Here is a 21,121-nt window from a genome sequence, read left to right as displayed (position 1 = left end):
CCCTTCCAACCTTAATGATTCTGTGATTTATCCAATTAATTTTGAGTTTTACTTGAGTTTTTGAGTTTTACTTGCCTAAGTAAGTCTGTAAGTTGGTGTCGTGTCTTTTTGCTGATGAGAGTAGGCTGTGAATGTGCACAGTTATCTATGGAGGGTTGGTTTTTTTGTAGATATGTTTTCCCATTCAGGTATGGTGAGTATTTTATGGACTTCCAAGCACATGTTATTCCTTATTGTTTGAACATAAAGTCAAGAGTATGTGGCCAACTGGCCAACTCTCTTGACATTTCACTGTTAGTCTGAGTGAGCAGAGTCCATCTTGAAACACTTCAGTTACAGATGGTTACTCGCCTGTTTTCTGTAATCCAAAATAAGTGTTTAGAGCTGATGCTCAGACCTGAGGTTATTTGATGTGTTTCCTTTGCCGAAATAGCTGTTGAATGTTTCAGTACACTTCCAGTCATTTAGCACATCCATAGCGTCCCAAAAAGTGTTGTGTGGGTTGTAAGGAAGAACTTGCAGGCACACATAACTTCCATTTTTAGCAAGCTACAAAGATTTAAATTTTCCTTTAAAGGAGAAGGAAATTTATGATGAACTACTGCAAAAGTAAGTAGAATAATTTATATTTAGTGATTCCTGTAAATGGTAAATGCAACAAACCCAAGCATCTTAAGAACAATTAACAAAATTTAGTCATCAATCAAAATATGAAATGATAATATACTTATTTATGTTGTTAAAAGCTTTTGTCGTCTTGTGAGGCTAAAAGTGTGGAAAAGTTCTACTAGTCAGATTAACATGTTAGTCAAGAGTATTCTAAAATGAAACTTTTGTTGCTGTTGAGCTAAATTTATGTCCTCATCTTCTGAGTCTTATAAGGAGCGGATTGTAAATTAATCTCCTTTTCACTCTATAGGTGGCAGTAGTGCCAAAAGATTAAAGCCTGTCACTATCTTGGCCTTTTCAGAGGGGAAGGCTAGTCTTACTGTTTCTATCTAAACGCAGAACCCTCTGTGCTTAAGATTTTTAAAGAATCTGAGTATTGCCAGAATTATTAGGAACCTAAAACGTGGTTGTTCCCAACTGGTACTACAGCTTCTTCCACAGCCGTTAAATGGGAATTCTAAGAGTATGAAGTCACTAAAGCAGTTGGCAACCTTCTGATCATGCCAGAATATAAACAGTCACTGCTTCACAGAAAAATAAGGTTTTGAGGCTAGAACATTTGCTAAAAATTTTCTGTAACATTAAGATGTGTATGTAATTTTCACATTGTTAGGTGTTTTGAATGTTGTACTTGGCTTAGATAGGTGGTTCTGCAGAGCTTTTTTGAAATAGTTTGAGAGCAAAAAATCTTCTGATGGACCCCTCCTTGACCCTCCTGTTCCTTCCTGCCCCAACTTCTGTGGTGAAGACAAATAGTAATACTATTGTATTTCTTTAAAATGTCCATGTTGTTAAAATAAATATTGTAAAGGCTTGCAGCATTTCATCCTGATATTCTTTAAAGAAAAAAAAAAAAAGAAGAAAGATACTTTTAAAAAACGCTGTCAAAGTACAGCTTTATGTATGTTTACTTGTTAAATTTTCTTCATGTCACCTTTTATAGTGTATATTTTTATTTCTGTTGCAGTCTACCAGAATTGGAATGTCAGTGAATGCAATACGCAAGCAAAGCACAGATGAAGAAGTTACATCTTTAGCAAAATCTCTTATCAAGTCTTGGAAGAAACTGTTAGGTATGGCCACAGAAACTTCTTTTTCCCTGCTCTTGCATGTTTTAACTGTATGCAGTCTTGATGCGAATCCTTGACACTGCCTTGCTTTAGATATATTTGTGCTCCTGTGTAAGTATTGAAATTTCTGCACTGACATAGTTGTTTTTTACTCTTTGACTATCACCAGTCCATTACTGTGAAAGTGTATTCAGAGGAAAATGTTTAATATATTTTTTTATTGGGGCTGGCAAGCAGTAGGAAGCCAGTTTCTGCGACATGACTCATTTCTGAAGTCTTGTTGCCTGCTGTTGAGCTAGAGTGACTATACCGCACTACTAAGCGCTAACGATCCCGTTGACTATTTCCTTTGTCAAATATAACAGGTACTCTGAAGAACTTGTACACAATCTCATCTGAGAGTGTGGAGGCTTTGAAGTTTGGTTATAAAGTGGTTTCTGAGGAGAGGAAAAAAAACCTGTAAAAAATTGATGTTAAAATTCTGTTGGAATTACAGGTAGTGAGAAATAGAACTGCACTTTCTAAAGCCTTCGTAGTTCTAAAAAACTAATTTTTTGCTTAATTTCCCTTAAAGCAATGAAAGCAGTTAATGAAACCTTTATGTTAGCAGCGTTTTATTCAAGGGTATTTTGTAGTGCTTAATTTTAATGTAGTTGAAAACACTGGAATCAATCTGTTTCCAGGTGTTTTTGTTTGTACACTGTGCTGTACTCTGTTTCTTTGTATATAATTTCAGCTTACAATTTTGAAATAGAAACCAGTTTACATTATTTTCTACTGATTTAAATATTTGCCATTTTGTCTAGAAAAATATGCTAAATACCAGGAGGTATTAGAGTCCCCTGCCATTTGAGGTCAGCCTCATTTTTATCAGTTGTGAAGTATTTTATCAGATCCTTTATTACTCTTTTGTAAATGGTATAAAAATGACTTCATATCCATCTGATGGTATATGTATGTAGAAATGGACAATTTGTCACAGCTTGCAACTTCCAGATTCTAGTAAGAAGCAACAACCTCTACAGCAGACATTTTTTAACCTACCTTTAAAAAGTTAGATAATAGTAATTGGGTTAATTTTAGTAATTAAATGTAGATAATACTAGATATGCTGATAAAATGCTTTTTTAAACCATGATAATGACTTTTATTAGAAATTAAATGCATAGTTTGTAAAGGATCTGATCAGAGTTCACTGGTAAATAGTGCAAATTATGTACTATTTATGTTTAAATTTCCATTTAGAACTTGAAGTCCAGCTGTATTGTATACAGTGCATAAGTGGTAAAACTTTTGTGGAGTGGAGAAATGGACTTCCATATTAATTTGAGTTACTCTAAAAACTTATAAAAGCAGCAGCTGCATTGAGTGACCTAGCTCTCAAGTTATTAATCGAAGTTTAAAAAAAAAAAAAGGCCCTGCCAGAGTTTTGTGGGTTTGTTTTTGTTCCCCTCTAAAGATACTGCAACTTAGTTTAGGCAACCAAGTAGAGGAAATATGACACCCCCCAACTTCTGGGAATTCCCTCGGATACTCCTTTTTTTGCGGGTGGGGCAGCTAACCCTTCTGGATATCACTGTCCTTTGAGGAAAGAAATTGCTGTTTATTTGTTGAGAAAGTAAAAATAGTCTTCTGTCTCTCTTTTTTTTTTTTTTTAAAACACAGTATTATTAAGTCAGTCAAACTTGTCTTAATACATTGTTATTTATAGCTGACTGATCCTTAAGTGTTCAAACATTGTGAAACATGGGAAGTATTGTTCCTACCTAAGGACCAGAGGGTGTTCATTCTGTAGAAGTCTTGGAGTAAGACCATGGTGCCTGATGGTCAAAGCAGGTCAATCTGGGTGTAGGCTGCTGCTGGAAGGGGTGGCCCTGGCTTCCGTTCTGCATAGATGCCTCCTTGCTCCCTCCTGTGCTACAACTGGTGCTCAAGCGGCTATCCAGGAGACCAGAGCTGGGAACTGACCAGTTGGAAACTTAATTGTTTTGTTCATTTCTTCTGGCTTAAATTTCAACTGTATCAGTTTTTTGGTCCAGCCTGTTTGCAGTTACTGTTTCCTGCACAGGGATTGCTGCAGTAACATCCAGCTGGGGCAAGGTGGACCTTCCCCTTTTGATGGCTTGCTACATTCAGGTTGTTTAAAGACAGTTGGGAGACTTTACCTAAGGCTGCTTGCATCAGGTGAAGTCAAACATGTGAGGAACTGGAAAGTAAATAGCAAATATTTGACATGAATCAGAACTGAATACTTTCTTTTTGAGGACATGGGTGTGTGACCTTTGCTCATGCTCTAATTTTTCTTACAGGGCAGATATTATTGCATGTACATTATTGTGCCAGGTCTAGTATAGCTGTCATTGTGCACTTACTATTTAAAATCAAATTATTCCTGAAAATACAGTACTGCTTGTATTCAAAACTTACATAGTTAAATTCTCCTTGATGGTAATGTAGACCTTACAATGAAGCATAGTAGGGCAAATGTTTCACCTCTTGTTTCACTGCTCAGTAATTCATTAGAACTTAAAATCTCATAACTGGAAGATAGAGTATCTGGGCTGTGCAAAGTATGGGTGGGAGTCTTACAAAGTACTCTTATTCTGTTTTATCATTAGTTTTGACTTTCTCAGAAGAATACGGAATACCGTATGTTGAGCTGCTTGAGAAATCAGTTTCGATTATGCTGTTTATAGTGCATGTAAAATGGTATGGATCAAAGATGGCAACAGAAGCGGACAGCTGTTAATCGTACCAAGCATTGTACTCAGAGATCTGAAGTCTTTGTGAGTTATTTTTATAAATGACATTTTGAATTTAGGCGAAAATTGTTGACTGTTTAGGCTGCATGTACTGTTTAAGTTCAATGCTATCGGAACTTACATTTTAAGAATGCATGGGAAACATGACAAGAAATCAAAGTAAGGTTGTGAATCCCCAGATGTTTATGGCTTGACTAGAGCCATGCCAGGTTACCCACAGTGTTTCAGGGCGCTCAGAAACTGCCCAGCAGAGAGCTTGTAAGTGGTGTCTGAAGTGACTCACTCAGTGAGCTACAATGGAAGATTGCTTTCAGATGTTGCTGTAAGAATCTTAAACCACACAGCCGAGCTGGTCACAATTTACATAAGGAAGTAAATTCTGCTCTCAGAATAAAATAGTGTTCAGTTATAATGGGATTTGCAAATAAGGATTGTATTGCCAAGTAGCTGAGAATATAGAGTATGCTAGGCAGATAATGAATCCATGCATACCCATTTAGGTTATGAAGAGTGATCCTTTATATTGAAAAACAATTAAAAAAAAATCTTTAAGTAATTTAACGTTCTCCATCCCAAATAATTACTTACTGAACTCTGAGAGTATACATTGAAAAAGAATGTCCAGATCTCTAAGTAAACTTAACTCCAGTAAGTTTATGTACTGAACTGGAAATGCATTATGGTTGGACAATAATCTTAACATTAAGTGCAAGTGTGATCATCTATTGCCAGTATTAAAAACTAAAAATGGGGCCACAAACATTTTGAAATGCCTGTTTCAAAAAAGTGCATGCCCAAGTGATTTTTATTTTAAAAGACTGTTTAAGTGCTTAATGTTGTCAAGAGAAGATAATACCAGCCAGACTTCACAGAAGTGTTTTACTCCTATTATTTTGTTCATACAATCCTTTGTTACTTTGAACCTGGGTTTGATTCTGCTGGAGCAAGCAGGTACAGTCTAGGACTATTTTACAGGTATGTTAATTCTCTCATTAGGTAAAGCTGTTCAAGGACATCTAGTAACTTACTGGCTTTGCTCAAAAAAATTGTTATTGACAAAACAAGTTCTTAAATTACAGTCTAATAGTGTCTAAGTGTATTGTTTGCTATTGATAAGAAGAATACCTCCTGTCTTTATGATCTCAACTAGAATGAAGTGCAAAATAGTTTCATTTCCATAGCAAGTATCAGCTGTGGACATCACCTCCTGTCAAATGTATATTTGGAACTGTTCCATGTACAATTAATAGATCGATAACCCTAACAAATTATCAATGGAGAGATAATAACACTTGATGCAAATTCCATCGTACTGTATAGAAGAAACATGTATAGCAACAAAGTTACTGTCATGCTCTTTTGTCACTTATGATAAAAAAATCTTTAAAAATGGCGAACAGTTAATGATTTTGTTGTTTGTTTTTAGGGTTTAGATACTGTTCCTCCCTATGCTACTAGTAGGAAGAAGCTGTTCTGATTTTACTTTCATGTTTTTCTACATCTTGCAGAGGAATTGCTGACAAGTGTAGCTGCTTATGCATCTCAAGGTTATTTTGGTCAGGGTCTGGAAAATGGGGCCTAAAGAATTAATAAATATAAGGGTCACTGTTAAATTAAGGACTATGCCATCTGTTACCTGTTCTCATATCTCATTCCTTTAACTTACTTAAACTGAATACTCAGAAAGCTTTCTAAGTTTTGGTGGTGATATCTGAATCAGTAACACATGATAACCCACTAAATTAAATTCTCATGTGCTTCCAGAGAATAACTAGCCGTCTTTCATTAACATTGCTGAAAAACACTACATCTTTTTATTTTCTAATTTTTTTCTTGTTACTACCAAATGTCTTGACTTTACTTGTAATATACTTAGAAGAATCTACGATAAAGCAGTTAATGGCTTCTAACATTCAGATTAATTATGTTATCTCTGGCTATATATTATTACATTAAAAATTTTGTTCTGGTAACAAAGAACACTGTCATGTCATGTTTTACCCTGGAGAGATTATTTCACTGGAAATGGTAGAAGTATCTTTCAAATTAATTGCAAGTCCCAGACAGAAACTGCAATGCAGTAGTCAGAATTTGGTAGTCTTATTCCAATGGCTAATAACCAATTCATGTTACTAGCTTGTTCTTTGTATTTTAAAGAAGCATTAATACAGATTACTCTGTTATTTAAAAAAAAAGCTTAAAGATTTTTGTATGACTTTCTGAAGCTGCAGTAGCTAGAACTGTGAAGCTACACTTTTCAATCCTAAAATTGATGGCAATTTCAACTTGTTTCTGAAAAAAGTTTCGGTGAGTTTTAATAGCCATATGAAGTTGAAAAAGTAATTGTGCCTCTTTAAAGCAACTTGTAAATTACATTATATAAATATTTTTATGTTCTATAGTCTTCCTGATGTGAATCACTTGCTCGTTGGAATTTTTAAATATCTTTCACAGAAGGGCCATTTTTTCCATCTTTCTTTGTTAGAATTTCTGTAGTTCGTTGTAGTTCCCATTAGCTGTAATTTTTCCCTTGCGTTAGAGTCTGGCCCTTGAAGGTAAAATAGGTTAATTTTAGGGACTTGTTGTTTACCTCCTTTGGATATTTTTTTCCTTTCCCCAGAGGATAGTTGAAATTCTGTCTAGCAGGCTGTTAATTGCATTCTGTTCCTTTGGTAATACAGTATTCTAATAAAATAAGGAAACTTTATTAGTGTGAGTTTAAGAATAAATACTGCTTGACACTGGATCTCCTTGCCTTGGTGCTCTCCATTTTATGATCCATAAGTGAATGACTTAAACACTTAGGAGAATATTTTGAGCAAACAGAGAATATTGTTAATATTGTTAACTTTATTCTCAGATTTCTGAAACTGGATTAAACAGAAGTATCTATAAACTCTTTAAGTGACTAAAGAAATTGTAGTTTTGAAGACATACTTGCTAAACAGGGTCCAGTTGTCTCAGCTGCTGAAGTTTGACCTTGGTTTGAGACATGCTTGCCACAGACTGGTCTGCATATGTAGGAAGAGCTATGCTTTTACCTCTTGCTTTATCCCCATGCCGCATGTAAACGCTGCCCTCCGTCAGCGAAAGAAGCAATCGGGGTATCCCTGATGTTCTCAGGTGCCTGCCTTCTCTGATGAAATGGTTCTGAACTAAATGGAAGTGTTTGAAAAACTAGAACTAGGTGACAGCTATACCATAGCAGTGTATTTGATGCAAAATAAGCAGGAGATACCTAGGTCAGCTCTGAATTTGACAACTTGTGTGCCAGAAAAAAATATGGAGGTAAATGGGTTGAAACAGAGCTCAGCTCTAAGGCTGCTTTGCTGAATCTGAGCTAAACCCCAAGATACCTGTTTGGTCTATCAGTTTGTCTTAAAGCCTCTGACAAAAATGATCATGTACTTAAAAAATGATGAGGGTAAATGTGACTACATACATATTCAGAATATTTTTTAAAAATTATATGTCATGTAAGCGTTTGTTGCCATAGAGAGTAGTCATGTGAATATGCATGTTAAAAATGGGATTTATTTTCTTTTTCTGAGTATGGTGCACTTTAGGTGTCATAGCAAAGAACTGTGATCTATTCAGTTTTATAACCTTGTTTGCTTTCTTAGTGAAATTACTTTTTTATAAATAATAGTTGATTGAATTGATATCTTTATTGGGATTTTTTGAATAGTACAGTTCATTAAAGACAGTCGGTCTGGGTGCATAATCTACTGTGTTTAACTTTCCTTTTTTTCTTTAATGGAGAAATTTATCAAGGATTGAATACAAACAATGGGTGAGGAAATCACTAGAGCTTTAAGCTCTTGAAGGCTGGGGAAATATTCTGGAAAAGTATCTTTGTGGGCTTGCCTGGTTCCTGTACTGTTTTGTAGGCATCTTTTTAGGTACAGCTGGAGACAGGATAGTAGATGGGTGCTTGGTCTGATCCAGTATGGCTGTCTCTGTGGTCTCCTTTTATGATGATGATTTTTAAACAAAGTGATATTAACTCAAAAGTTAAGGAAAGGATCAAAATCCTGTTCAGTTTAATATATTTTCTGTACAGCTTTGAATGTAAATTTTTTTCTATTTAAAAATAAGTCAGTACAGTACTTTTCCACCCTCTGGGGAGGGGGGGAAAAAAGTTCAGTGCTTGAATAAGAGACCTGAATTTGTGTGTTCCATACCACCAAGTTCCCCTGAGCAATGAGGAGATGGGGCTTTTCTGGAAATGAGGGTACTTTTAGATGTTTAAGCAAGGATTTAGATGCCTAGTTGAGGACATCTTCATGGGAAAGACTGAGCCTTATCAGATTTCCTTCCTTTTCTTGATCTGTTTTTAGTTCTTTGTAAAGTTTGCAATATGTCCTTATCCCAATAATATAGTCTGTGAATTTAGAAGTGTAATGGCAGCTCTATGAGGGCTTAGAGAGAGGAATTCACAAAATCTAACTGTCGGTGAGTGATACCAATCTCACTAGGCTTTCTCTGTAGGCAGTGGAGAGAGTCAGCCTTTCTAGAGAGCACATCAAAGCAGTAGCTCGATTTAGCCGCTCTGAATGCACTTTACAATGGAAGGGTGTATGTATTCTTGCTAGGCTAAAGTTAAATGTTGTGATTTTCCTTTTTAATAAAGGCTTTCATCATTCTTTATAAAACCATTAAATATAGCCTGTATAGGAAAAGCAAATTAAAATATTTTTAAACACTAGGGCAAATAATTTAAAAGCTATCACAGAAAATACTGTGTGTCTGGAAAACTCCTTCAAAAGCATATGAAAACAATCTTTATATTTTTTGGCAACCATGCTAGCTTTCACACCACAGTTTCATTTGGTTCAGTCCTTTGGTAGCAAATTCCATGAATATAATTAAAAGAATGACATGTATTTAGTAGCAATTTATGTAAAACATGGATGACAAACTCCAGAGACCTGATGTGGTAGTTCTATTGTCTACCTCATGCAGCGGAGTTGGCAAAAATAAATCATAAAAGTCTACGTTTTCATCATGTCTTCACTGTCAGTTTAAGCAGATGCTGGACTTGACTCGAAGGATCTGAAGTGTTGTCATATTTTCTGTTTGCTGGGTTGGGGAGGGTGTTGAGGAGTGGAAGGCTGTACTGCAATAGAAGGTCAGAGCAGAGAGTGGGAGCTGATAGCATTTCCAACTGGTTCAGGAGAAATCATCAAATATATTTTACACTGCTTTAAATCAGTTACTATTTCTGGGTAAAGGAGTTTCTTATGTTTTGTGTTTCTAGATGGACCTTCAACTGATAAAGATTCTGAAGAAAAGAAAAAGGAGCCTGCATCTTCTTCACAAAATAGCCCTGAAGCAAGAGAAGAAAGGTGCTTAATTCTTCATGATTATACAAATAATCTCACTTGGTATAAATTAACTTTAAACTATTTGGTCCAAATTTGTCATATTAGAGATAGCTTCCATATTCTTCTGTGAAATACATAGAGTTGTACAAGAAATGGTGTGGTGTGAGGGAATTAAATCCTGCTGCTGCTGACATTGAAAAAAGATGATAGCCCCAGGTCAAGGTATGGCCAGACTAGCTATTGTTTATTTCATCTGTCTGGTCTGTCAAATGCTCCTTCCTCTCCCAATATTAGCACTGAGCTTTGAGAACTGTAAAACAACTTTCAGTCACAGCTTTGTGCTAATTGCATGTGTTAGAGGTTTGGAATACTTCTGTTGTCCATTAGCTTTTATGTTTAATACACAATGTCATTCTGTACTTTTTTTTTTTTGTAAACACAAAATACATGTTACCAGAAGAATGAGCTCATGTTAATGATACTATAGGAGCTGAAGAACACTTGCAAAATAGTATCTGCAAGCCCATTTCTTCTATACATTTATGGTTTAGTGAATCTGTTTCCAGCAGCCATTTTCAAATTGAAATTTAACCTTTAACCACTTGTCCTCATGCAAGCTGAAAACATTTTGGTTTAGTTTGCAAAGGTGCATTAATTATTTGTGATCGTAGTATCACTTCAGTACAGTAAGCAGACTGAATGCAGTGCACTCACTGCAGACTGAATGTTAGTGTGATATATCATCACTGTTTTTTAAAGTTAAGTTCCATGGGGGGAAAGAAAAGATTTCACATTAACATAGAGAACTGAGAATTAAAATTTATATGCCACATAATGGATTCAAATACCTGCTGTGTCCCTATCGTGTGGAATATCCTGGTGAATATTGTAAAGACACCTCTAAAATTGTATTGGCTCTAGAGCTATAAGTATTTTTAAAAAGGTGGCCAGTGTCTTTTTTTTTTTTTTTTTGTAAGACCTGTGTTTTGCCCTGGAACAGTTATTTGAAGAGGGTGAAAAAACACTAATACTAGTTTTCTTTTTGCCTTTTTTTTTTTTTAGCAGTTCAAGTAGCAATTCCAGCAGCAGGAAGGACGAGGGTAGTGCTTCCTCAAATTCTTTCATCCCTTCTTTTCCCCGGGCTCCAAGCACTTCGGATTCTGTACGAGTGAAATGTAGAGAAATGCTCTCTGCAGCTCTCAGAACAGGAGGTGAGCTTTGTAGACTGTATTTTCAAGTTTAACTATTTTCTTCTTCTCTACTTCAGTCCTTCCCATTTTATTTTTCTCCTGCCCCATAGGGTAGAGTAAACTCTGTTTATGTCCATTTGTGTGTATATACCTATAGGCCAGTTCACCCAAGTTGCAAATAATGAGTAATCTTGACAACATGGGAATGTATTGAAATACATTTTTGTTGCTGGTGATATGGTACATTTTGTGGCTTCTGTTTATCTTGCCTACAGTGGAACTTCTTTTCAGGAAGGTTATTGCGTCCTTAATGCTTCACTCTTTGGAAGCTGCTTTTTTTTTTTTTTTTTCCTCTTACCTCTGACTGAGAGTGCCACTATATACATGCCTGCCTGCCTTACACCAGAGATCCTGTGGGCTTTCGGATTTTGGGTTTTGAAGGCTGCCTTTCTGTTTTCATTTAATCTTCAAGTTTCATTGAGATACTCGCAATAAGAGAGACTTATATTGCTTTATCTTCATGCCTTTTGGGCATCTGTAATTTCTTTGACTGTTTTGGGTTTTTGTTGTGTGTGGATTTTTTTTTTTCTTTTCTCCCCTCCATGTACACTTAGGTGTCTTTAAACTGACAAATTGAATGATAGACTAGATAAGGAGCAAACTAAAAGTTGGACTTCTCAGAATGACCTGAAATTTTGCTTGTGGACCCTTCTCTTCTACCAGCACTTATACCCAACTCCTGTTCCTCTGTTCTTAGTTTAGTGTAACCTAACCCAGTGTAAGCAGACTTCTGAATCATCCATTTTTACCCTCTTCACCCTTCTGTTCTTTCTTTCAATTCACATATATTCAGATACAGACAGTGATCAAAGCTGACTAAAGACCATGAATTTGTGGTCTTCTGGATAGTTGCATATTAACATTTTAGTATTCATAATTCTATGTAGTCTTAATTTCAGCTAGTTTTCCAAGAACTTTTTGTTACGTTACTTTGTACAGCATGTATAAACTGATCATCCATGGGTTGAATGCTAGCCTCAAAAAATAAGGTTATTTTCTGTTTTTATGGTCTTCTGCATGAGATTGAAGGAGAAATGGTGTTTAGATTACTCATTGAAGTACACCCATGTTAAAATGAGAAGGAGGAAAGCACACACTGTATCTAATTTGTCCTAAGCTATCTTGGAAAGGCAACTTGTCATTATGTGTAAGGGTTTTGGTCAGAAACAGTAAACAATTATCTTGAGATGTTTTAGGTCAAGGTGTTGCATTGTCTTCAAGATTGCTATGGTTTATTTCTTCTAATTTACATGTTTTATGATACATCTCTGCTTTGCATTTTTTAAAATATCTAATAATATTGTTTCTGTTACTTAATTACTATGTTTCTAATGGAATCTTTCTCTTGCATGCATACAAAACATTAATTGCTTATGCATGTGTTGTGTGGACTGGAAGAATTGATGAAACACTATACAAAATGTTTTATGATAGTCTATTCTATGCACAGATATGCTGTGGAGATGGGTATTTGCCAAGCCTATTAGAATATTTAAATTTTTTCTGTATAGCATAATGTAACTACTTGTGTTTGCAACTAGATGTCAGAATTGTTGGTTTTTTGAAAGATTTAGGGTCGTTCTACTTTTTTAAACTTAATGTTGCTGTTCATTTCGCTTATTTTTGTTCCTCCAAGTAACAAGTTAACAAAGTTTTGAAAGGATAAGTATACAGTAAATTAAAGCTTTCTATACAAGAGGAAAATTCACTGCAGTTGTTTAATTTGCTGAGTTTCAGAGTTTTGAATGGATTTTCAGGGATATAGAACACTGATGAGATTGTCAGATTGCTAATGTTTTAATATTTGTTTTCCTCAGATGATTACATTGCTATTGGTGCTGATGAGGAAGAGCTGGGTTCTCAGATTGAAGAAGATATCCTTTGTTGTACATCTACATGCTCTAGAACAAGAGTATTTTTTAAAAGCATTGATAATATTAAAATTAATTGATCTATATATTGAATATTTAAAACTTCATTTAGAACAAAAATAGCAAACTGTTCCATACATCAGTGTAGAAATTCAGTGTTTAAAAAACCAGCACAATCTAAATGATTTGCCTTAAAACATGTAGGAATGTGTGTAGGTGAGTGTGTGGGGTTTTTTTTCAGTTCGGTGTGTTTTCCTTGCAGCAGCAATATTATATCTCACTGAAGCATTCTGACATAAAATGCTGGGCTCTTCTATGTTATTTTTAAATGTTGTTTCTTTTTTTAACAGTTTTAAAATTTTTTTTCTGATGTCTGTATTTCATTTTCTACAAGTTTATTTCTAAATGAATTTGGAATTTTCAAAAGGGTTGTTCTTGTATAAGTGTTTGAATAGTTACAAGAGCAGAGGTCTGGGCTGCTTTTTATTTTAGGTTTGTGTGTGTGGTTTTTTTTAGGTGTATTCCTAAGCCTAGAAATAGTCTAAGTTTCATGGTTTGAACTTGTTACTGTCCTTTGGTCATTACAGTCAGCCACCATTCCTGGGGAGTTTTCTGTTTCTGTTGCACACCTGTTTTAAACTTCTGTTAGTGAGCTGCCAGTGTTTGCATATTTGGTTTAGAAACAATTAATCCTCAGGATTAATTATGTATGAAGGAATAAAGTATGAAGGAACTGGACATAAATTTATGGGTGACTTTTCACAATTTCAGTTGAGATCCTACTACCCGAAAATTCACGTTTCACTGACCAAGTATACTTAGGTTTCAGAAGGACGTGAAGCCTGCTGTTTTGGATGGGAAAGTTGGGGTGGGGGGAGAGGGCTTGACCAACAGTGGAGAAGTACATTGCTTTAGAAAAGTTCCCCCCAAAAATGAATCCTTTGTAGTCCTCTGATTTACTTGTTAATGTTTTGTTCCTTAAATCCAAAGCACCTATTTTTCAAGAATTAAAAAACACTGATATGAAATACAAAAATAGGGTACGAAGTAGAATAGCTAATCTCAAGGATGCAAAGAATCCTAACCTAAGGAAAAATGTGTTATGTGGGAACATTCCTCCTGACAAGTTTGCCAAAATGACAGCAGAGGTAAGTACAGCGTAAGTCTTGAGCTATTTTCTTATTGGACTTACATCCTGTCCTGTATTTATTAGCCGTAAAAATAACTTATGTAAAGCTGCCTGTGCTTTTGAAAGACTGTGGCCTGTTTGTGGCTTGCACAGTCTAAATTAGACCGGGCTGTGTTGAGACAGAGGGAATGACAGTAGTGTCTCTTAATGCTTCCTAAATACCTGATTTTGTCTGTAAGTCGGAAGGCAAGTAAGCTGTTGTATGTAAATTTCCTGAATGCAGTATGTTGGGCTGTTTTTAAAAGGCCACATGATGTATTGGTGATAGTTTAAGTTTAGGAAGATGTAAATATGTCTGGCTACTGGCTCCAAGCTGCTTACTGATTCACCTTTCTGCGTATTTAAGTGTTAGCCTGTCTTGCCGTTTGTTTTTGAAACACTAACCTCTGCTGTTATACTCCTACACAGGGTATAGCACTGTGGTTTTAAAGATCAGTCCCTCTCCTGTTGGCAGTTCAGTGTTTATTTAAAGCTTATCTCAAATTTGACAGAATACTTTAAATTATTTTGAAGGGCACTCTACAATAAGTAGAAAAAGCCATAAATCATAGGGGAAAGAATCTGGGAGAATTGCCCTTTACATCAAATTAAATTTATGCTATTGAAAGAACATTTTAGACACTTGAATAGAAATTCCCATTCAGATGCTCACTGTCTTTACGAATCAAAATAAATCCAGGAAGTCAAACGAAGATAGATTTTTATGTGAGACAAAAATGAAAGTGTGGTTAACATCTGATTTCAGTTTTTTAGTTCTGCTTGTGTGTGCTGGATTCTACCCCCTGAAATCTGGTATAAAGGAGTATCTTGGAGACTGAAAGAAATTAAATTTATGATCAAGTAATGAAAATCATGATTAGCTTTATTCTGAACGAAAATTTTCTCATTGGGTTCCCCCTCCAGCTTTACGTAAAGGTTAGGGCAAACAGAGGCTGATAAAGGAATGTGTAAAGAAAAGTAGATTGTATCTTCAGTTCATATGCTAAGTTTTTTTTGTTCTACATGTATGTACATATGTACAAACATATGTTTTGTGTTGTCCAGTGCCCATTTTTTGTTTTAATTAATGTCTTGGATTAAAATTTTAATGGCTAAATTACCCCTTAGTGTTAAGACTACTTCTAAAATGAAACAGCATTAATACAAGATTTGCATTCCACATCCACATGGGATGTGGAGTAAAACTTTATTGAAGAAAAATGGAATAACTTGTTTTTGCTGTGCATGCCTGATTACTGTACATTCTGGAGATCTGCACAGTAGAACTGTTTTAAAGGAAAAAGAAAATTGGTGAATCTGAGTTCTTTGGTTAGTGTTTTGAAACTAAGAGTATATGACTTCTGGTAACATACGGTAAATTATGGCTCTACTGTCTTTCTCAGTACAAATATGGAAATAGTCAAAATAGTGTAAATTTCTGCTATAATAATATTCTACAGGTCCATGAAATAATTATGCAAGGATCTAACCTAGGGAGAGGATCTTTTTTTCTCCTCTAGAGAACTTTTAAGTCCTACTCTACCTTGTCTCTGTTATATTTATGAAGTTCAGAAATTCTTTGCATAGAAATATTTCTAGGTGTTTGATATTGTAACTTTTACTGACTTTTTCTTCCCAACTGCGTAGGAAATAAAAGGAATGTTTTTAATTTTTTGTAGCTTCTGTGCTGTGAAATATCCCAACTTAAGTCTTGTAAAATTAAAAATGTGTAGAATTACTTTGCCCTTCAATAGAGTTGTTGTTCATGGATTCTAAATCAAAAATGGTATGTACTCGCACAGTGGTAATGACTTATTTAAAGCAAAAGCTCTCTAGTAAAGTCTCTCTGCTTTTTGTCCATAACAGGAAATGGCAAGTGATGAGCTGAAAGAAATGCGCAAAAATCTGACCAAAGAAGCTATCAGAGAGCACCAGATGGCTAAAACAGGAGGTACCCAAACTGACCTGTTTACGTGTGGCAAGTGCAAAAAGAAGAACTGTACATACACCCAGGTACATGGTTATTCAGAGTCTTCGTTTTCCTTTTTCAAAGCTTAAGTCCTGTATAAAGATTGTCAGAGGACAAAAAGTTTTAAGTAAAAAATGAACTTTTAACAAAATGCTAACAAATCACAAAATGTGTGAAGATAGTTGGATCCATTTAGGTGTGCTTATGTAAAGAATGTTTGTTGTATTCATTTACCAAAGATTTTATGTAAATCCAAGCTGAGTATCTATAAAGCCTGAAACATCAGTTTCTTTGCAATGCTGAGTTTTTGCTAATCCTTCTTATTACGTCTTATTAATATGGTTTTTAGGAGAGGGAATTTACTGTTTTTAATGTCTGTAAACTTTTCTTTACAGAGGGAATAAATAGCAGAAAATAATGATACATACATATAAAATATATATATTTATAGGTATATAATCTACCATCTGCCTGACACTAGACCCTGATTTACAATCATTGCTACAACCTTTTTTTATTTTAATTAGGAAATATGTGCAATAAGAAGGGCTTTAATTTGTTTTGCAGTGCTTCAGAGCATGTAATTTTGATCAAAGGATCAGCTACGTTTATTGTTTAATATTGTCTGTCAGATACTTTAAGTAGAAAGCTGTTTTTCAGTCATGAGACTTTTAAGCCTTTGCATCAGTCAATGTATGTAAAGCTGTACTGAACGTGTAGTTTTACTGCAGAATCTTTTCCTAGAAGGATGTGCACAGTTTGTATACTGAAATTGATATTTTAGTGCTACTAAATCTGTCAAAACTAAGTTTATGATCGCTTCATAGTATAGACAGAAAAAGTTTCAATTGGTATGGAAAGTTCACTTGTAATTTTATCGAAATGTGTTTCCTTAATGTTAAACTTTGACTTTAAACCTTTACATTGAACACATACTAACAAAAGTTGAAGATCGTAATTGTCCTTTTCTGCTCTGGCTCTTGCCTTTGCCAAAGGTTCAAACCCGCAGTGCTGATGAACCCATGACAACGTTTGTTGTCTGTAACGAATGTGGAAACAGATGGAAGGTAAGACTGTTAGACTGCTTTGCATATTTGATAGCCGACAGCCAGGCTCTGTGCTTAATTTCGGTTTACAGTAAATGACAAATGAGTTTCTGTTGACTTCTGGTTATTTCTTAGCCCATTAATGATATTACATGTTGATATTGCAAATAGCTTTAGGTTAGAAAAGTATTTTGGATTGAAGGTGTGAGGTTGCACGAGTAGGATGGTGGCAAAGTGGGAAAGACGTCAGGACATTGACTTAGTCCTTGTGATGTTTAGTTACAATACTGCTTTGCCATACAAAGTAGTGGCAAGTTAGTCACTCTTTTATCTTTCTTTACTCAAAGATATTACAGTTATTTTTACTCTCTGCTTTGATGAGTGAAGTAGGCCTTTTTAACCTTTTGTTGGGTTTTTTTTCTGGTTTTTTGCTACTCTGAAAAGAAGAAGGGATAAAAGTGTGGAGCAGTGATAACTTGATTTTAATTTTTTTTTAAGTTCATGAAATGGGAATTATTAAAGCTTCTGAGGAACGCTGATAGACCAGTAAAGTGGAGAAACACTGAAGTCCTGTAAAATTTACAACTTAAGATACGATAATATGCAATATGAAGCATGATACCCTCATTCTGTTATTTCTCTGTGTTAAGAATGCTGCATCTCTGCAGAACCATGTTGCACAGCATTAAAAAAAATACTTTTATGCATCTTGTTTTAAATATCTTATTACTGAATATTGTTCAAATACCTATGCTCCAAGATATATAAATAATTTATAAAGCTTAGAAATTGTGTGATGCAGTACCTGGAAAAGTTGTCCTTAAAACCTTCTGTAACATGGTGGTTACAAATGGGTCCATATAAGGATGCTTGAGCGAAGGAATGGTTATGATATAAGCAAATGCTTTAACTATTAATTTCCATATCCTAAGCATGGTGTCATATTTCTGTTTCTTCTTGCAAAGATTTAGAAATAAGTTGTATGAAGAGCTCATGAAAATTCTTTTCTTTTGACAGTTCTGTTAGAAGAAGAAATTGTCAAGACATCTGGACCAGTATGAAAGAGGATTTTGTAATTAGCTTTAAAAACTAGGCTAAGCATCTAGCTTCTTGCAAATGAGAGTTTTTTTTGGTTTTGTTTTCTTCCCCCCCCGCCCCGAGCAGCATACATGCCTGAAGTTAGCCTTTGTTTTGACACAAGCATCATTTCCTTAAATGCCTTCCTGTAGCTGATGGCCAGTAGGGCCAGGTTGCTCAGTTGTATGGTGAATGTTAAAATATTTTTTCATTTTTATAAGTAAGTTGACATTAAACTTTTACCAATTAAACATTTTGGTAATTGGCTTGTTTTTTTTCTAACTATGTGAATAATGCACTGTATTTTTTGTGGTCAGAAACGTACACACTCCTCCCGTATGTATTTTAGCTCTTCACATTTGTTCAGTTGTAAGAATGGAATTTGTTTCTTGCTGCTGTGTTAATAGCTTTGCAAAGAGAAAAGGTATCTGACTTCATCTAATTACATTAAACTCAGTTGTTAACTAAATCACAATTTAGTTAACTCTCTAGTTTGTCTGTACTGTTTCTGAATTAGGACTAAATTTGTGGTCGTGGAGTTTGGAAATTTATTAGTGGATGTGATGACCTTTTTTGCAATGGCTGGTTAAGCTTGTTTACGTAACCAGCTTCAATCAATACAATATATTTTATTGCCCAAAGCATGTATTTTACATTCTTATCAGTAGGTATCATTTCTAGGAATGTCTTAAAATAGTCAGTTAAATCTGATTTGAGTGTTCAGTTTTGCTTAATGTGCTTGATGACCAAGTTTGGTTTACAACTTGTAAATAAGCAAAGACATTGTGTTGTAGGCTGTCCTAATAACACCAGCTAACCAATTCCTCACAATATAAACTGGCTGGGAAGTAATATTACGTTCACTTCCTATAAATGGCATTAATTTTGTTCATGACCTGAATTTTGAGATGTAGAGTATCCAATGTCAGTCATAGACCTGCAGGTGAGAATAAATTGTTAAAGTTACAGTCTTTTCCATCTGTGGAATGATATAAATACTGCTTTGTTACAGCCTGCTTTTTAACAGTGCACATGTTTTAGAAGTATTTTTAAATGTGTTTTCAAGGAAAAACATGACAGCATCTTTCATTGTATCTAAATTTATATTATTTAATTTATCGAAGCCTGGGGCTGAGCGGGTTAATCCTGGCAGTGTATAAAGGATTCATGTGCAGCTCCTGGAGAATATATTCCTGGACTGTAAAGGAAGAAAAAGATTTTCTATGTTGAATATTTTTTGTGTGATGGTGGCAATCGTAACAAATGAGTTGGAAATAGTATGATGACACTTGAGCTTTGCAAGACAAGAAGTGTTTGGTAAATACTTTATAGAGCAAGCTTTTCCAGTCAGCTTGTGCAAGAAAGGAAAAGTAGCTTTTTCTGCTGAAAGGAAAAATGATTAAAATAAAAGAAGTTTAGTTACAAACATTTTTTTAGGCAGAAAATTGTTCAGCATTTAAAATTTCTTGTATAACTTTATATAAAAATGTTTTAAATTCAATTTATTTTATATTAATGGCCTAATTCAGAAAACATTTTTTTCTACTAACAGAATGGGCTTATTTTTAGCCTGTGTGTAGGTCCTTTTGGCAGGATTACTTCTTAAGAGTTACTTAAAGATGCATCATTGATTTTTCTTTTTTCAGATTAAGACAGCAGCAAACTAATGCTAGACACTTAATATCAATTGAAGTGCTTTGTTTGGAGACCTTTGTAAAAGAACCTGTCCAAAATTACTGCAAATTGGATGCCAAGTAGACCTAAATTTCTGCTGCTGTTCAGAGCATATATACAGGGTAGGCACAGGTTGGTTTGCATAACCATCCTCATGCTATGCATCCTGTAATCTTCATGCCTGACTGTGACACTTAGGAAAATTTACATTTTGAGAAAATACTGTTACTTTCTTTCTGTACTTACCGAATTGTATCTGGACTTTATTTAAAGAAGTAGAACTGTGTTAGCGCTTTTTGTGATGTAGGTGTGTCCAAGTAGTTCAAACAAAAGTGTTTTGCCTAATGTTACCTTATGGCAGTGGCAGCAGCCTTCACCCTTTCTCCTCTGTCTCTGAGGTAAAAAAAAAAAAAACAGTTTTTTTTCTCACAGTGAAAGATTAAGTCCAAGAACTAGATCCAAAAAAGATCATAGGTGTCTAAATTCTGTTCATGCTTCATTTTGGTTACCCAAATCCAAAAAGAAAAGTGCCCAGCAGTGAGTTTTGGATGCATCTCTGTTCAACAGGTGCTGCAGTTTTCCCAGTTGTCTGAAATTGTCCTCCTGTTGGAGGGGATGCGAGGTCTGAAGGATGTATAGGCGAAGGATGTAGAGATGGGGCTGGGACCATACCTCATTTCCCCAGCTGTCGGGCTTACCTGCTGAGCTGCAGTCGTGCTACAACTGACCCAGTACGTTCAAACATTTTATGCAGTGAAACATGCTGGCAGAACTGGTGATGAATCTCTCCCATACAAGAGTTGCAGGTTTGTTTATTACCTTTATGGGCATTTGAATCCTCTCGGACAAAAGAGAGACTGGAACATAGCTGCCCTACAGCTTAAGCTAGTTTTTTGCACTCGTGTGGTAGAGGAAAAGAGGGGGCCATGTTCCTTATAAAGTGTGTGTGTGTGTGTGATCTTTAAGGATGCCATCTTTCTTCTCTAAGGAAGGCTAGGGGTTTCTGCTACTTGGAAAACACAGCTTCTGGATCCTTAGTTAGAAGGCATTTCCTCATAGATAATTCTGTTAACTTGCTCAGGAGAAAGTATGAGGTTTAAAATATTTCATACTGAATGCGTCTCTCTGACTAGCGATAAGCAGAAGGTAAATATCTGCTTCCTGATCTGGGCTTTTGTGAGTCCCACTTTGAAGCCCTATTGCACTTTCCAAGCATTGCGAAGGAAGTGCCTGTTTTT

At 35.3% G+C, this 21,121-nt stretch overlaps 1 protein-coding gene across 1 annotated transcript; it reads left to right on the top strand.

Annotated features, from left to right (window-relative positions):
- The first annotated feature begins 1,631 nt into the window (after positions 1-1,631).
- On the top strand, positions 1,632-18,684 carry TCEA1 (transcription elongation factor A (SII), 1). The gene is made up of 8 exons (XM_010290549.1): positions 1,632-1,742; positions 9,762-9,849; positions 10,891-11,039; positions 12,896-12,952; positions 13,943-14,097; positions 15,984-16,130; positions 17,082-17,153; positions 18,150-18,684. Exons 1-8 carry the CDS (start codon positions 1,652-1,654, stop codon positions 18,156-18,158), a joined length of 768 nt encoding a protein of 255 aa, XP_010288851.1. The 5' UTR covers positions 1,632-1,651; the 3' UTR covers positions 18,159-18,684.
- Positions 18,685-21,121: the final 2,437 nt, after the last annotated feature.

Source organism: Phaethon lepturus, unplaced genomic scaffold, assembly GCF_000687285.1.
Source record: "Phaethon lepturus isolate BGI_N335 unplaced genomic scaffold, ASM68728v1 scaffold54300, whole genome shotgun sequence".
Taxonomy (NCBI): domain Eukaryota; kingdom Metazoa; phylum Chordata; class Aves; order Phaethontiformes; family Phaethontidae; genus Phaethon; species Phaethon lepturus.
The sequence above is the reverse complement of the archived record's forward strand: the minus strand, read 5'-3'. Positions and strand labels throughout refer to the sequence as shown.

Coding starts and splice junctions, on each gene's coding strand:
- TCEA1 (XM_010290549.1), top strand. CDS start 1,652: ATGTCAGTGAATGCAATACGCAAGCAAAGCACAGATGAAGAAGTTACA. Junction 12,953..13,942: donor GGGTTCTCAGATTGAAGAAG/ATATCCTTTGTT, acceptor AATCCAAAGCAC/CTATTTTTCAAGAATTAAAA. Junction 16,131..17,081: donor AGAACTGTACATACACCCAG/GTACATGGTTAT, acceptor CCTTTGCCAAAG/GTTCAAACCCGCAGTGCTGA.